The sequence below is a fragment of the Nomascus leucogenys genome, chromosome 13 (assembly GCF_006542625.1).
Source record: "Nomascus leucogenys isolate Asia chromosome 13, Asia_NLE_v1, whole genome shotgun sequence".
Lineage (NCBI taxonomy): Eukaryota > Metazoa > Chordata > Mammalia > Primates > Hylobatidae > Nomascus > Nomascus leucogenys.
Window position 1 is genome coordinate 2218013 of NC_044393.1, and position 17599 is coordinate 2235611.

General features: G+C 52.3%; 1 protein-coding gene across 1 annotated transcript in view; it reads left to right on the forward strand.

Annotated features, from left to right (window-relative positions):
• The window catches only part of TAF4 (TATA-box binding protein associated factor 4), an 88861-nt gene that overhangs the window by 50233 nt on the left and 21029 nt on the right, over window positions 1–17599 (forward strand). Inside the window, exons 3-14 of the mRNA XM_030826256.1 lie at window positions 1182–1301; window positions 3941–4060; window positions 4944–5066; window positions 6485–6574; window positions 7359–7607; window positions 10264–10411; window positions 10869–10983; window positions 13432–13601; window positions 13899–14029; window positions 15061–15186; window positions 15977–16033; window positions 16488–16607. Coding sequence (XP_030682116.1) covers window positions 1182–1301; window positions 3941–4060; window positions 4944–5066; window positions 6485–6574; window positions 7359–7607; window positions 10264–10411; window positions 10869–10983; window positions 13432–13601; window positions 13899–14029; window positions 15061–15186; window positions 15977–16033; window positions 16488–16607 — 1569 coding nt within the window. The remainder of the gene's footprint in view (window positions 1–1181; window positions 1302–3940; window positions 4061–4943; window positions 5067–6484; window positions 6575–7358; window positions 7608–10263; window positions 10412–10868; window positions 10984–13431; window positions 13602–13898; window positions 14030–15060; window positions 15187–15976; window positions 16034–16487; window positions 16608–17599) is intronic.

Below are 17599 nucleotides of genomic sequence, written 5' to 3' on the forward strand. Positions count from 1 at the left end.
CCCGGCCTCTTCCCTTCTCTCCCTGTGGCTTCACCTTCCTGTGCCTGTCCCCTCATCTGCAAAGTAGAGATGGTGCTAGGACCCCACTGGCAGGACCGCCACCAGCGCCGCGTGGAGACTCTTAAGGCACCAAGAGTCCTGGAGCCGCTGTGTGCGAGTGGGGTTGGCTGCTGCTGTTAGGGGGCGCATGAGGGCCGCACACACACACAAAACCGCGTCAGCCTTCAGGGCCGAAGCTCCCGACTCCCGAGCTGTGGTAGGGAGCACGGATTCTGACTTGGAGGGCAGAGTGCCCGGGACTCGCCTCTCCTGGCGTGTGTCTGTGTCTGGCCCCATGACTGTCACCTGCACGTGCCCACACGCTGCGTGTTCCTGCTCCGTCTCCTGCCGTGTTTCCCTGGCACTGTGACCCTGCTGCTCTGAATGACCTGGCAGGTTTGTGAAGACTGGAATGACTTGATCAGCATTCTCCTCCTGCTACGTGACCTGCGTACCCTCTGGAGTTGTGCCTCTGTCCCATAGACAGGGATGTAGACGGATGTGCCGGAGGCTGCCAGAGACCACCCAGATCTGAAGTAGCACAGAACAGTGTCCTCAAGTCCGCAGCATCTGTCTGCTGCGTGGGACACCGTGGAAGACACTCGTGGCTTCACTTGCACTGCGGGCATCCCGTTGCAGCCTGCCATCTGCTCTTTCCATGTCAGTCTCTCTCCAAACTTCATGGGCTCAGGACTTGTGGCGTCCCTCTGTCCTGGGCGGCCACCTTCCTTCCCCTCTCTGGCACTGACTGGCCATCTAGCCTAGGGGCGGCCACCTCCCTACCCCTCTGCAGCACTGACTGGCTGTCTGCCTTTGCACCCTTTTTAGTGATTGTTAATGAGGTCACATGCCAGCAGCACGAGGACTGATTTCTAGATACCTGCGTTCTTCAGAGATGGCCTTTTGTAGACTCTGTTAAGAAGCCTAATGATATGTTTATTGTAGTATAGGAAACTGTTTGTCATACACTTGTTCTTTGGTAAGAAAACTTTAGAATTACAGTGGCTTCATTGCAGATCATGGATAAGCCTGGGACCCACTCGGATATACTAGTTACATATGGAAGGAATAATTTCTGTGTACCTGGGGGTGGGAATTCCTTTTACTTGCGCTCGTTTTAGGTGACTCTGCTTATTTTTCAGGCACCTGGAACACCTATCATTGCACGGCAGGTGACCCCAACTACTATAATTAAGCAAGTGTCTCAGGCCCAGACAACGGTGCAGCCCAGTGCAACCCTGCAGCGCTCGCCCGGCGTCCAGGTGAGAGGGCGGACGGCGGATCTGTTGAGGCTGCAGGGGCCATGAAGTGTGATTTCTTTGATGCAGAGATCAGGCCTTAGGAGTTTTTTTTTTTTTTTTTTTTTTTTTTTTAACTGGATACTACGTCAAATCTGGGGAGGAAGGTTCTCTGTGAAGAAAGTGCTTTTTCTTTGACCACCAACATGGGATGTCAGGATTTCTTTTTTTTTTTTAGTCACACAGAATTTAACACTAGCAGCACTGTTCAAGCTTTCCACCGTGTTGGAAGCATTAAAACTATGTCCTTACTAATACTTGATTGTAAGGCATGTCTGAAGCAGAAGCAGCCTGCGGTGAGGACAGTGTGTGTGTGCACATGTGGCCTTGTGTGTAACTTGAGGACGGCAGCTGTCGCTAAGGTGAATGTGGTCGAGGCGTCGCTCTCACTGTTGCAGGCACATGGACTGTAATTTTCACCGCACCCTGGGAAGCAGATGACATCGCTCCTTTCATCTCGTGGTGCGGCGCTTACGCTGAGGCGAGGGAGGTTCTGGGACTCACTCCCGGCCATGCCACCTGCACGGTGCCTGCCACGCCATGCTGCCACCTGCCGCTCACGTCCCTTGTCTGTAGTGAGAGCATAGTTCTAGAAGGGTTCTGTATCCACCCTGGTGGCCGCTGGTTTCTAGAACAGCGTTTTCATCTGCAGAGAGGAGCGTGTCCCAGAGCAGGTGCTGGCCCCTCTCCTAGTGGTGCTGATGCTCCTGACAGCTCAGCCTTTGGCCTGCAGATCCCAGAAGGGCTTGTGTGCAGACCAGGCTGTTCTGGAGGGGGCGGCGGAGGTGTGTGGAGGGGAAGGGGCTGGCCGGTCAGACGCATCTGGTGAGGGAAGCAGCCTTCTTTGGGCAGTCAGCAGGCAGCAGCTGGGAGAAAAATGGTTCAGGGGTTTTTCTTGGTCGCCTGGTGTCTGTGAGCGTCCGTGGATGCGTAGGTCTCTATGGCGTTCGTCACTGCTGGTGAAGCACCTGCTGTGAGCCAGGCAGTGGGCCTGGACGCGCTTCCGAGAGATCCAGAGTCCGTGCCTCAGTGCCGCAGGCCCTGTTCCTATTGCTTAGTGGTGATAATGGAGGCTGAGCCCCAGGGGGTGTGGACTCCAGGGGCAGCTCCCCCCACAACCCCGGCTCTTCCACCCTCACTGGGTCATGTCCTGGCTGGCTGCGGCTGCAGTGGGTGAAAATGGGTGGAAGGGCGGTTCAGTACCAGGGAGATGTGTGCTGGCCTTTGGTGCAGGCCCCGCCCTTGGTGTTTTCCCTGAAGGAGCTTGCTCAGTCGCGTGCTCTGATTGGTGCATCTGGATTTTTGGTTACAGTGACTTTTCTGAGAAGGTAGTGGAGCTTATGGTTAAGTTTTTGCATTATACTTAGTGGCAAACACAATCTGGATATCATCCAAGTGAAATCTGTGTTCTTAGGAGCGGAAGTAAGTGTGAGGAGTCAGTTCTGATGGGAAAGAAAACTCCCAAAAGATGAGGTGGGTCCTGGGTACTCCAGGGGTCCAGAAGCAGCAGCTTGGTGTGTCCTTTTACGTTTTCTTCACTGGAGGTTTTTATTTGATGTTTTTCCGTTAAAAAAAATCCATGCTTCTTGTTACAAGTGAAACGATACACAGGCTTAGAAACAGTCCCTCCACCCTGCTGCCTCCTCACAGCCCTTCCGCACCCCTCTCAAGCAGGGCTGGTTCAGAGCTGCTTCCCGCGTGCTGGCGGGGCTGCACCCACCGGGAGGGAGCTGCGCTCGCTGCTCTGGAGCCATTCTCAGGCTTACACTGCCCCCTGCTTTCAGAAGTTGCAAAGGAGTGTTTAAAAAATTGGAGAGAGAAGATGTTGACTGCTAGATTTATACATTGGAAAAGTACTAGTTTAAACTATCAGTAAACATTTGCATTCTGATTATTCATGTAGAATGGAAATGTTAGGAATCGAGTACGGGCCACTGAGTTGTCTGAGCTACCTTTTGGCGTCTGGCTGTTCATTTGCTTAGCAAAGCAGCCCCTCCTTTCTGACAGTTTGACACTGATGACCCATCCTCCATTGCTTGAATCTGCTCTGAAAACTCCCCTCTGTGGGAGGCTTCTTGTTGACACTCACTTTTAGGGAGTAAAGAAAGGTAGGTTTGGGTGACTGCAGGGAGCTGGGGACCCTCCCCTGTGGGAGGCTGCGGCTGTGGAGCCCTGACCGCCCTGTAGCCAGCCTCTGCACCTGGGAGGATGGAGCTTTCAGGAGCCTTCTTCTGTTTGTTGTTTTGATTTCTGAGAGATGGGGATCTGGGTTGCCTGTTAGGATTATTTACTCTGGTTGCTATGTGACTTTTTCCATGGACTTCTGAGGACTGGGGTCTCTGCAGTGCCTGGCTTTGTGAATGTCCGTTTTTGATGCAGGTGCAAATCATGCCTTCCTCATGCACTCAGGACTGCTGTCGTCAGGGCACAGGGCAGACGTCCCAGCAGCACTCCCGTGTCCAGCTGGCTGGCAGGTGGCCGGGGTCCTGGGCATCCTGGCCACCGCAGGGAGGCTTGTTTTCTTTTGCTGGGCGTGAGGCTGGTCTCCCCCTCGTCAGCCGGTAGCGTGAGATGCCCTTACCTTGTGTTTTGGATTCTTGTAGCCTCAGCTTGTTCTGGGTGGCGCTGCCCAGACGGCTTCACTTGGGACGGCGACGGCTGTTCAGACGGGGACTCCTCAGCGCACGGTTCCAGGGGCGACCACCACTTCCTCAGCTGCCACGGTAAGAGCCGCTCCTTTCCGTGCCTTCAAAGACGGTCAGGCCCGTGGTGCAGGTCAGAAAATGCAGCCTTGAGACCTCAGGCCGGCTTCTGTCCCAGACCGCTCGCTGCCTGCTTCACGAAGCCGTGAACGGTCTGGGGCCCACGTGAGCGCGTGGGGCTCTGCTGCTGTGCTGCGTGAGGTGGGCCCCGAGGGCCTCAGACCACAGAAGTCTACAAACAGCAGAAGCCCAAACACCTGCCTTTGAAAAAGTCACTGGTGGACTGTCACGTTCAGTGTGTAAAACAGCAGTGCCACCCGTTTGTACATACTCGCAGTGTCGGCCTGTGTCGATAGACATCTTTAAACAGAAAAGTCACTGGTGGACTGTCGTTCAGTCTGTAAAACAGCAGCGCCACCTGTTTGTACACACTCGCAGTGTCGACCTGTATCACTAGACATCTTTAAACAGTGGGCCCCACTTGACGCCTTTTTGGTGTTTCTTTGCTGCGTACTTTTCGTTGCTTTAGTGACCACGTCCTATTTGGTGCCTTCTGTGTCCATTTGGATTGGCATAGGTTGTCCTTATGGTCAGCAACATTGTAGCAGAGTCTCTTTTCACTTTTTTAATTATTTGCATAGCTGCATTCCTAGACGTGGCCTTGCGGGGCTGAGGGAGATGCTGACTTCGGTGGCCATGTGACTGATGTGTCTGGGCTGCCCCTCAGAGCACGGCCCAGGGTTCCACTCCCGTCCACAGGCCAAGAGGTGGTGCGTTTTCTTGAAAGTAGTTTAGAGAAGAAATATATGTATCTTTTGTACATACGCATATTTTAGTAACCAAAGGCTGTGACAAAAATCTGCCTTTTAAGATTTTTCACTTATATCTTTTTACTTTAATCCAGGAAACTATGGAAAACGTAAAGAAATGTAAAAATTTCCTATCTACGTTAATAAAACTGGCTTCATCTGGCAAGCAGTCGACAGAGACAGCAGCTAATGTGAAGGAGCTCGTGCAGAATTTACTGGTGAGAAACCTTGCCTTTACATTCCCTTTCCCGTAAAGCCTGTTGCATAGAACAGACACCTGTTGCCGCTGTGACCTGTGCCCGGGAGGCCTGTGCCAGCAGGGAGAGCTCCTCTGGAACGCTGCAGGCAGAGGGGTGGGGTGCACACCTGTCGGAGGCGTGTGTGGCCTAGCTAAGGAGACTCCTTCCTGGGGCTGGGTGTTCTGGGGCCGGCGCCTGGTGGTCTCCTGGGCTTTGCCATGTTCTGGTGCCTGCGTCCCTTGTCTGTGGCTCTCTTCTCCTCTGGCTGCGCCAACCATGCTGCACTCTGGCCAGGGTCCCCAGCAGCTCCCTTCTGGCCCTCTCCCCACTCCTGTGTGATCTCTTACAAAATTCCCAGGTGTCCGCAGTCCCGGCTGGAACAGGCATTCCGCACCCTGAGCCACCAGAAGCCCCCTCCCCATGGAGCAGACCAGCTGAGGCACATTCGTGCTCCAGTGGCAGAGCCGTCACCACCCCCTGCCCCCACCCCTCCCGAAACCTCTGTCGCAGTGAATAGCACTCTGTCCCCTGGCCAGAAGGTGGGAGGGAGGATTCCTGGCAGCCTCCCCTCTCCTTAACCCACAGTCCCAAGCTCCAGATCTCTACCCATGGCCAAGCTCTTGGCTGCCCACCTTCCTCAGCCCCATGGCTGTCTCATGGCTCAGGGGTATGCTGGCGTCACTGGGATGGCTTGGGGATCTGGAGTGGCTGGTCTTACCGTGCCTTCTCCTTGCCCGCCTGACCGTGTCTTCCGAGTCTCTTAGGGTTCAGTCCAGGCACCGCCTTCCCACCCTTGTCGCCTGTCTTCCCGACCTTTATGCCACGCTGGCCTCTGTTTCAGAAACAGGATCTGGCCCTCTTGCTCTGGGCTCCCTTTTGTCTGACCGTGGACTCTGGGCACCCTGGCCGCTTGCAGGGGTGGGCACAGCTGTCGTCTGCTCCTGAAGGCGCCGATGCCCTGACTGTCTAGATCCTGTCTGTGTGGCCCCTGCACGCTGTGACCTCCTGCAGCACCGCACTTGCAGGGCTGGCTTTGATAGTGGAGTTACTTTTAGGCTGATCTGCCTCCTAGCAAAATGCCTGACACCAAGTAGGTGCCAGGTAAACACTGAGTAAAGACTGGCATTGAGTAGGAGACTTAGAAAAAGACGAGAAGTAGACAGGTGACCCTCCCAGGAGGAGACGTGGTCCGCAGCTGGCTGCACTGCAGTGTCCAGGGTGAGCGCCTGTCACACGTTTACCTGTGGAAGGTGTAGCACGCAGACTTTCCCATCTCGTCTGTCCAGTGAAACTCGGGGCGGAATCAGCCGTAAAATACGAGACCAGAGTGATGCGGGATTCAGAAGTGTGTGTGGAATCTCATTCACCAGAATTTCAACATGGATTTTATTTTTAAGGATGGAAAAATAGAAGCAGAAGATTTCACAAGCAGGTTATACCGAGAACTTAATTCTTCACCTCAACCTTACCTTGTGCCTTTCCTGAAGGTAATTTCAAAGGCCCCGGTGCCTGCGAGCAGTAGGGCCAGGGAGGGGTGGGGCGCAGATGCTCCAAGTGTGCAGGGGTGAGGATGCTCCAGCGTGGAGGGTGCACAGCGCCTGTGCTGCCTGCAGGGGTGGGCCGGGGACTCAGTGCCTGGGGACAGAATGTTAGGTTTTTTTCTGTAAGGCAGGAGCTCCCCTGACACTGTGGCCTTGTGGTTCTGTCGTGCGCAAGGTGGTGAGAAGGGCGTGTGCTTCCTGAAAGTGAGGGGGACGGGGAATGGGGTAGCATTTGCAAAACTGGCTAGGACCAAGGGTTTCAACAGCGTCAGGCTGTCTCTGTTGGGTAATCACTGGTATTAGCACATTTTAAAAATCAATATGTATATTTGTATATATTTATGAGGTGCATGTTATGTTTTGTTTACACTCATAGAATCAGGATATTTGGGATCTGTCACCTTGAGTACTTATTTCCATGTGTTGGGAACATTCAGAATCTTCTCTTCCAGTGATGTTAACATATTTTAAAAAGTGTTTTAAAAATATGTCTCTTTTTGTTTGTTTTCTTAAACACATTTTGGACATTTGCTATCAGGAATAATCCTGCTTAGTGGGAGGGCAGGATGGGGTCCTGGCCCCTGACATCCAGACATGCTGCTGTGAGGGCCAAGATCTGTCTTATTTAGCTCAAAAACTTTCTGTAAAAGTTGATATTTCTGAATTTTTAAGCAAGGAAAACCGACGCATGAGCAGCCGCCTGACCCCTCGTGTCTGTCTTTCCACCCAGAGGAGCTTACCCGCCTTGAGACAGCTGACCCCCGACTCCGCGGCCTTCATCCAGCAGAGCCAGCAGCAGCCGCCACCGCCCGCCTCGCAGGCCACCACTGCGCTCACGGCCGTGGTGCTGAGTAGCTCGGTCCAGCGCACGGCCGGGAAGACGGCGGCCACCGTGACCAGTGCCCTCCAGCCCCCTGTGCTCAGCCTCACGCAGCCCACGCAGGTCGGCGTCGGCAAGCAGGGGCAACCCACACCGCTGGTATGGAAGGGCCGCCTGACTGGTCTGCACAGCCCACCGTGCCTCTGCTCCCGCCAGCTTCTTAGATAAATTGGCCACGGCTCAGAAACCTTTTCCAAGCATGCAGGAAGACTCCTGCTAGAGGAAGCTTGGGTATTACCTTAAATAGTTAAAATAGAAACCAGAGGTTGAGGCCCTGGGATTTTGTATTTTGTCTCAGTAAAATGAAATAGTTCAGTTGGCTTTGAACCACCGGCACATCCCCACCCTGCCTTGTCTAGGGATGTTACTGGTGTAAATGAATGCAGCGTGTTTTTAGAGGATCTTGTAGATAGATGTTCTCTTGGATTAGGAGCAGTGGTCCAAGCATAAGACACGGGCATCCGCGTGGGACAGGTGGGCAGGAGACTGGAGGCAGGGTAGCAGCTCACAGCACAGGGTGGATTTAGGTGAGTCCCGGGAGGCGAAGCTGCGGCTGCTCATAGCGGTTCATTTATGTGCAGTTTGGATCTGGCTTGCTTGGTTTTGTGGTCATGACGTTTGCTCTGCAGCTAGAGAAAGGATGTCTTTGCCAGAAGAGTTACATTTTGAACACATTCCCTTTCATGGGCAGAGGGACCCACCAAACGTAAAAGGGCAGTTTTAAAAAAATGTCAGAGGGGTTTTCTTCCTGTAAAGACAGCTTAACACAGTGGTGCGGGCTCCCTCATCATGAGCTGGTATGTGTTATGATGGTGCACACATCAGAACCAGCTGGGTGAGGAGTATCCATTAGGGGGCTGGCCCTTGTGCTCTGTTCAAGTTGCGTTTGTTTTTGTCTTGATGGTAGCGAGGAGACCAGGGTGAAATGGCATGGAGGGAGGGTGTCCCTTATAAAGGCCAGGGAAGCATGGCCACCGGGAAGGGCTGAGCTCCTGTGTAAAGAGAGGGCTTCCTTGCCTTCCTTTTGACTCCAGAGGGGAAGAGATGTGCCGTGCCTCTTGCTTTAATGTAGTGTAAGGACAGAACTTCCCTATTCACTAGTCAGTGGAGCTAGTTTACCCAAAAGGTGGGTTCTGTTTAAGAGGCACAGCCTGTGGGCAATCATTTTCTTGCCAAGTTTTGACCTCTGGTGCACACACGAGCAGCATGGGTGTTTTTAGGATTAGATGCTGTGTTCGGCAGCAGGATCACCCTCTGCATTCTGCTTCCCTGGGCTTCTGACCACGTGTGGAGTCTGCAGAGTGCAGCCAGTGGGATCCAGGGCATCCAATCCATTGCCTGCACCCTGAAGCCTGTGGAGGCAGAACTCAGGCTTCTCCCTGATTTGATGACAGGCTCCCTGCACCGCAGGGCCTGGCCCAGGCATTTGATGGCAGGTTCCCTGCGCTGCAGGGCCTGGCCTGAGCATTTGATGGCAGGTTCCCTGTGCCGCAGGGCCTGGCCTGAGCATTTGACGGCAGGTGGCCTGAGCTGCCTGAGGCTCTTCCTGTCCTGTGTGGGTGTTCCTGTTTTGTTGAAGACATGTTTGCATTATAGGCCACTTCCCCAGGCTCCCACACATGTTCTGCAGCATAGAGTTTACCTGCCAGGGCACCTTTGCAAAATGGTAGCAACTAAATTCTGAAACACCTGGGCCCAGAGGTTTGGGGCCAGGCCTTATGGACTTGAGCATTGGCTTTTGACAGGGATGCCAGTGTCTCTGGGCCCCAGTGTCCTGGGGACAGGGCCGGAGCACAGGCCATGGTCAGCGCTGTCAGGTTTTGGATCTCTGCCTTGTGCCGGAGGTGAGAGTGAGAGGCAGGATGACAGCAGAGCTGGGCAGACCCTGCCATGAGGGGCCCAGCAGGGGCTGGGCGGACAGAGCTGGCCATGCTGGGGGCAGTGGGTGGGGGCCCTTGAGGGTCAAGTTCAGGCAGGGCTTAGGAACTCTAACCCCACTCCAGTAGAAAAGCCCTCAGCCTTCTTATAGAAAATTCAGAAAGGGAGCTGGGTTTGGTAGCTCATACCTGTAATTCAGCACTTTGGGAGGATCGCTTGAGCCTAGGAGTTCAAGACCAACCTGGCCAACATGGTGAGATCCCATCTCTACAAAAAAAATACAAAAATTAGCCAGACGTGCTGGGCGCCTCTGGTCCCAGCTGCTCAGGAAGCTGAGGTGTAGGATCACTTGAGCTCAGAAGGCGGAGGTTGCAGTGAGCCGAGATCACGCCACTGCTCTCCAGCCTGGGAGACAGAGCAAGACTTGTCTCAAAAAAAAAAAAAAAAAAATTCAGACGAGTTAGAACCACTTGACCTGTAGCCACCAGGCAACAATGTCACCTCTGCTAATGTTTGGGGGGCAGTGGTCTGCCCCATCCTGGGTTGCTAAGGTCAGCAGGCATCACTTTGCCACCCGCCCCCTCCAGGCCCTGACCAGTGCCCAGGGGCAGCTTCCAGGCAGCAGATCTGCTCCCGCTTGCCCCTTCTGTGCCCACATGGGCACCCCTCGCCCACGTCCTACCCTGGTCTGGCTGCGTCCATGCCCAGAGCATGGTCCTGCAGCCTGCTGGGGCTGAGCTGCACACGGGGTCTTCCCAGGGCTTCTTACTGGGGGCGTGGGGTGCAAAGGAAGGGAAGGGGGAACCTCCTGCTAGGGACTGAGTGACCCCCGGCCCTCGGGGAGCATGCTCACCATTCTCTGCTGGCTCTGCCTCAGGTGATCCAGCAGCCTCCGAAGCCAGGAGCCCTGATCCGGCCCCCGCAGGTGACGTTGACGCAGACACCCATGGTCGCCCTGCGGCAGCCTCACAACCGGATCATGCTCACCACGCCTCAGCAGATCCAGCTGAACCCATTGCAGCCAGGTGAGGGCCTCGTGGGCCCCTGGCCGCTCAAGACCAAGGGCTGCTCCCAGAGCCAGCTGCCACTGGGCTTTTATTTAATTGTGGTAAAATGTACATTACATAAAATTGGCCATTTTAAGTATCTAGTTCAGTGGCATTAATTTCATTTACTGTGTTGTGTAACCATCACCGTCAGTATGATTTTAAATGTTATTTACGCATTTACCATGGTTAGCTTCTTTATCTGTAATCATTCCTGCGCTTTAGAAACCTTGATGAAATACAGGAAAATAAATGCTCGAGAGGTACAGCTTAGACTTTGTACTGTAATTTAGAGTTATTAATCTGAAGTTTTTGGAAACTTTCTTGTAGCTAATTAGGAGAGTGGTAGCTGTGCCCTTGAGCCTGTAAAGCACCAAAGCACATAGTTGATCTAATAAAAGCCTTGTGTGGTTTCCACTGTGTGTTTGTTTTGTAGTCCCTGTGGTGAAACCCGCCGTGTTACCTGGAACCAAAGCCCTTTCCGCTGTCTCGGCACAAGCAGCTGCTGCACAGAAAAATAAACTCAAGGAGCCTGGGGGAGGTTCGTTTCGGTAAGGAATGGGCCTGTGTACATTGGAGAAGCGTGGCCAGAGCGGAGAAGAGTCCAGAGTCCGTGCTGTTCCATTCCCACCCATGGGTCTTTCCCACGTGGCCCTGGTGGCCGGGGGCTCCAAGGCTCCTGCTTCACGCTCACTTTGACCTCACGTTCACACAAGTGTGTTTTCCCATACAGTTGGCTTAAAGAGGTTTTGCTTCATACACATAGCCAGAAAGTGAATCAACTGGTTATTTTTATATGAACTAATAGGAAATTCATTTTTTAATATAGTATTTTGAGTTCATTGCATTCATAGTATAGAATGCTTCACTTTCCATGTATTCAACTTCAGAACCCTCAGAAATGCTGTACTGGGCCAGGCGCAGTGGCTCATGCTTATAGTCCCAGCACTACAGGAGGCTGAAGTGGGAGGATCGCTTGAGCCCAGGAGTTTGAGACCAGCCTGCACAACATAGTGAAACCTTATTCAACAAAAACAAAAAAAATTAGCCAGGCTTGGTGGTGTGCGCCTGTGGGCCTAGCTACTTGGGAGGCTGAGGCAGGAAGATCACTTCTGCCCAGGAGTTCAGTGTTACAGTGAGCTATTGTTTTACCACTGTACGCCAGCCTTGGTGACAGAGACAGACCCTGTTTCTAGAAAAAGGAATGCTGTGCTTTGCCTGGGCCTGCTGGAAAGCCGCTGGTCTGAGCATCACCTCAGTCAGGGAGGTGCTTATGGGACTTGACCAGTGGGAGAGGCTTGGAGTGATCTCTGTTGTGATCAAGGGGTGGTGGAGTTGTGTGTATTTCAGGAAGTCTTACTGTGAATTTTCCCTTTCCCAGACACTTCATTCCTAAAGGCATCAGGCAGGGCATAGCAGGCCTGGGGAGTGGCTGTGGCCTGAGCCAGAGTCCCAGCCCAAGCAGGGAGAGGTGGCCAGCATGCCTTGGCCCAGCGTGAGGCTGATACCTCAGTGAGAAGGGAGGGCACTTAGGGACATACACAGGTGAAAGAATTAATCAAGGCTGCGGGAAGCCTTGGTGTTTTGCTGTCAAGGAGTCAGCGGCCTGGCAGAAGGGATAAAGGAGAGTGACCCCTGTGGGCTGGCTCAGGATTGGAATGCTGACGCAAACCCCTGGGTTTCAGCGTGTCGGCAGGCGTGGATAACCATGGGTCTTGCCGTAAGTTTCTAGCTTTGTCCGCCGCAGGGTCCTGGGAACAGTAACGCCCCAGTAACACTGAGCACACCTAGTGTTCAGAGGTCATCTTCTAAAAACCGTTTTCCACTAAAATGACAAGGGCTCCTGAGAGAGAAGGCTGATTGCAGGGCTGGGATAAGGAAATACAAGATGAGCGGAGACCGTCCTGTGTCAGGGAGCAGTGGACATGGGCGTGACGTGGACGTGGATGTCAGCAGAGCGGCCTCCCTCTCACAGCCAGGTCCCTCAGCTGGAGCCCTAAGCTGTGCAGCCCAGTCACAGCCCGTGACCGCCAGGGACGCCAAGCCGTGGCCAGACCCTGAGTGAGCACCTGGAGCCTGTGGAGGACTGGGCATGAGAACTGCTGTAGAGCCCCTCCCCAAGACGCAACGACCCCAGGAGACGCCAGGCAGGCCCCCGGCCTCCCATTCAAAGCCCACTGCTGGAGGCGGCAAGTGGAGGCTGCGTGCGTGTGGAATTCCCGGCAGGACTCTTAGCCCACGTCTCCTCACGAGGGGGCCGAAGTCAGCCTGGAAGAGGACGTCCTGCACACAGCCGGCCTGTGCCTTCCAGGTGTCAGGGGCAGCCCAGGAGTCAGGAGAGGCTGAGGAACCTTCCAGCTCGAGGAGCCGGACAAGACGTGGCAGCTGCAGGCAGCTGGGATTGGGACGCAGACTGTCCTGCAGGGAGAGGCGCTGCTGGGACCGGGGCCCACGGCGGGGGTCTGGGGAGGGGCCGTTCATCATGGCCCGGTCTCAAAGGCATCCTGCTTCTGGAGGGGACGCCCTTGTCTGTAGGAAACACGCGCAGAATGTTCTGGGTGGAGGAAAGTCAGGTTAGCAACTTTCAGGTGATTCAGGAAAAAATTGTGCGTACTCTTCTTCCAACTTTTCTGAGCCTTTAAAAAGAATTTAATGCTGTCTCTGGCTTTGAAAAGCTTTGCATAGATCAGACCCCCACAGGTCTCTGCGCTGCTCCCGGCTTTGCTTTCTCTGGACTTGAGTCCCCTGCGCATCTGTGTGTAGATGTTAACCCGGCGTCAACTCACAGCTCTCCTTCCGCAGAACAATCGAGTTTCCAGGAAAGCAGCGAGGCACCCTCTTTGCTGTGGCAGATGCAGCAGGTGCAGGCGCTGGGAGGACAGAGGCCTGGCCTCCGCACGGCCCTGCCTTCCACGTGGGGTTTCCTGCCCTTACCACCCCAGCCCACCTCCCGATGAATTCCTTGTACAGTTAAAATGATCTTTCCTTCTTTCCTCAAGGGACGATGATGACATTAATGATGTTGCATCGATGGCTGGAGTAAACCTGTCAGAAGAAAGTGCAAGAATATTAGCCACCAACTCTGAATTGGTGGGCACGCTAACGCGGTCCTGTAAAGATGAAACCTTCCTGCTCCAAGCGCCTTTGCAGAGAAGAATATTAGAAATCGGTACGTTGGTGTTTAATAACTGAGTCCTTACTAAACAGCTGCGCTGCTGGGGCCTGGGAGCTTCAGGTGAGCACACCTGATACCTGGTCATGTGTTTTGTCTGAGTTTGTGATTTCCACATGGTTGCTGGTGGTGGTTCTTGGGTAGAATGTAGGTACCGCTGCCTTCCACCCCACCAGCCTTTCTGGGCTCCCCTTGGGTTGTGTAAAAGCAGTAACTGCCGGATCAGAGATTAGCCGTAAAGAAAGAACTGTGTTTAATGATTTTAAAATACTGTTTTTATTGCCCGACCTTTAGGTAAAAAACATGGTATAACGGAATTACATCCAGATGTAGTAAGTTATGTATCACATGCCACGCAACAAAGGCTACAGAATCTTGTAGAGAAAATATCAGAAACGGCTCAGCAGAAGAACTTTTCTTACAAGGTAACAGGCTGTTTGCTGAGGAGAGCATCTTTATGTTGTTGGCCCCCACTGTCTGCTGGCTGGAAGCCTCCTCCCCACACCCAGGCAGAGGGCGGTGGGTCCCAAGTGCCTCCATGTTCCTTTTGAACGTGTTTTGGATTTCTTACAGGACTAGATTTTGGGAAGATTTCTTTTTGAGATAGGATGTCACTCTGTTGCCCAGGCTGGAGTGCAGTGGCACAGTCTTGGCTCACTGCAGCCTCTGCCTCCTGGGTTCAAGCGATTCTTGTGCCTTAGCCTCCCAAGTAGCTGGGATTACAGGTGCACACCACCACGCCCAGCTAATTTTTGTATTTTTAATAAAAGAGACAGGGACTCGCGATGTAGCCCAGGCTGGTCCTAAACTCCTTGCCTCAAGTGATCCTCCTGACTTGGCCTCCTTCAGTGCTGGGATTACAGGCATGAGCCTCTATGCCCGGCGGGTTTTACCTTTTGGAAGGTGATCCTATTCACTTTGTGGCCCCTGCCTCTCTCTCTGGGCCATGGGCTGAACTGGCAGACCCTGAGGTGCCATAGTCCTATTCTCATGAAGCAGCTCTTCCAAGTAAAACGTGCCTTCCTCACCAGCAGTCACATGAACACTCTTCCAAGGGCACACTGGGTGAGGTGGTGCCTGTTCCCACAGCCGGGAGGCAGTGCCTTCAGGGCAGCACTGAAAATAAACACAGCCCTTGCTGTAAAAGTAGTTCTGTGTTGCAGCAAAAAAGGTAAATGTTACTTTAAAAAATCTGACAGTATCAAAGTATATAAAAGGGACACTCTCCCACAAGTGTGCCCCTGAGACAGCCAACACGAGACTTCATTCTGTGGACGTGAGCATTGATAGAGCTCTCGGGCGCAGCATTTGCAAGGTGGGAGGGATCGGGTCCTCACCGCATTCAGACTGGACGGAGGGAGGGCGTTGTGCACGGATGGCCCAGTGGTGCTAGACAACCCCTTTGCTTGCTGGGCTCTCAGATTTATGACAAGCAGTATTTTAACTTTCTTCGTAGGATGATGACAGATACGAGCAGGCGAGTGATGTCCGGGCACAGCTCAAGTTTTTTGAACAGCTCGATCAAATCGAAAAGCAGAGGAAGGATGAGCAGGAGCGGGAGATCCTGATGAGGGCAGCAAAGGCGAGTGCTTGGTGTCTGCTGCTGCCATCTGGGCACCTCCGTCTCGGCCACAACCTGATGAGCTCACTGAGACGCTGGGGTTTTGGGTGGTCAGAGCATGTTTTGGGCTGGCCTTGAAGCAAAGGTGATGGGTGCTGTCAGTAGAGCTGCAAAGAGAAGCCTCATTCATTCGGCACGAGCGTAGATGCTTGAAAAGCGGGGCTTCTTCAGATTCCCAGCACCTCACGCTCCACACAGTCACACCCAGGTGTGAAGCATATGTTCCCAGAGCCCCCTGTGTGCGCTGGACTGGACTTTTCACACTCATGTTGTCCTTGTTCTAGAACATTCACAGCCAGGCGAGGCGCCGCTCATTGATAGAATCAGACAGGAGACCACAGTTCCCCGGGGACGGGGGTGGGTACTGTGGAGTGGGAGGAGCACTTGCTTTGATCACAGCCACAGGCTGTCCCGTCCCTGGTGTGTGGGGCAGGACAGCAAGGAGCCCATGAGGTCCGTTCTGCCCGCCGTCATCTGGTCACATCAGGTCAAGTCAGAGCCTGCGATTGGTAGATGTGTTTCAAAGACTGTATCTTACATCCAGATGTTACTGACTTTTCTCAAGATTACTGGCTTTTTTCATGGTGTGTGATGTAAATTTGCATCTTTGGCTATAAGCATTTCACAAATTTGCTATGCATTCTTTCACATTACCTAGATGTTATTGTATAGTAAATAAGATAACACATTTGTTAAATGATAAACATTTAGTTCATAACTTACTTTTCTTTTCTACCTCGTTCAAAAATAGTCTCGGTCAAGACAAGAAGATCCAGAACAGTTAAGGCTGAAACAGAAGGCAAAGGAGGTGAGCCCTGTTAGTTGTGGGTGCTCTGCTGTGCACTCTAACGCCCCACGGGAGAGGGGCTAAGGAAACCGTGGCACTTCTGTACAATAGGCATTTGTGTGTCTATTTAAAATGTTTGCCAAGTTTAAATAAAGACAACGTCAAAGGTATTTTCCTGTGCAAACAGTTGGTGTCCTACTTTTAAATTCAATGGTGACTTCCCTTTGGGGGGGCATTAGTCTCTGTGCTTTTGATTTGCATATATTTTCTGAGAGTTTTAAGACAAACATCTGTTGCATTAAAAAAATCTTATTTTTTGGATTATAGAATATGCTTACCATTGAGAAAGCCAAAACATTAAAGAAGTTATGATTTAGAAAACTACAGAAAACCCTTTTGTATCTATGTATTACGTTCATAGTAAGTAAAAAACATGCAAGAAATGATGCTCCTTGTTTCCTTTTCAAAATAAAAGATGCAGCAACAGGAACTGGCACAAATGAGACAGCGGGACGCCAACCTCACAGCACTAGCAGCGATCGGGCCCAGGAAAAAGAGGAAAGTGGACTGTCCGGGACCGGGCTCGGGAGCAGAGGTACGGCAGCGTTGTGGGATCGAGGTCCTGGGGCAACCATGGGGAACATCTTAGAGCCACCCTCTTCTAGGGGATGGACACACATGGGGGAATTTGCTTTCTCACCATTTACATGTTGTCTCACCTTTTCTGGAGTATTTGTTTTACATTTGACATTTTAAATCTAAATCAGCTTATTTGTGGATATCACATGAGCTGAAAGTCTTTTTCATGAGGAAGTTTGATTACTGTGATGAGGTTTAGGCTGGATTTGAAAAGGATGTGGGGAAGTTACAACTGTCAGAAGAATGATCTGAATAGGGATCTTGCTGATTGTTCTTCCTGCACAGCGTCTGTGGGGTAAGCCGCTGTGGGAGAATGGACAGTTCGTGGAATGAAGGGGAGGAATTGCCGCCCGCTGCTGTTTGTCCAAGTTCCATTAGTTTCTCGTCTATGTTTGTGGTTGTATCTTTTACTCTAATAATTATAAACCAAGCCTTAACATGTTATTTTTGCTTTCAACTCTCAGTTGTTTTTTTAAGTAAATTACAGGGAGAAAGAAAATAGTCTTTTATGTTTCCCTCCTTATTTGCCATCTCTGGTACTCTTCATTCCTTCCCGTGGGTCCGTTTCTATCTGCCACCATTTCCTTTTGGCTTGAAGGAGAGCTGTTGGGATTTCTTGTGGTGCAGGTCTACTGGTGATGGATTCTCTGGTTTTGTTTACTTGAAAAATTGTATTTCACCCTCATTTTCTCTTTTTTTTTTTTTTTTTTTGAGACAGTCTTGCTCTGTTGCCAGGCGGGAGCACAGTGGCGTGATGTTGGCTAACTGCAACCTCTGCCTTCCAGGTTCAAGCAATTCTCCTGCCTCAGCCTCCCGAGTAGCTGGGACTATAGATGTGCGCCACCACCCCCAGCTAACTTCTGTATTTTTAGTAGAGACGGGGTTTCACCATGTTGGCCAGGGTGGTCTCGATCTCTTGATCTCATGATCCGCCCGCCTCGGCCTCCC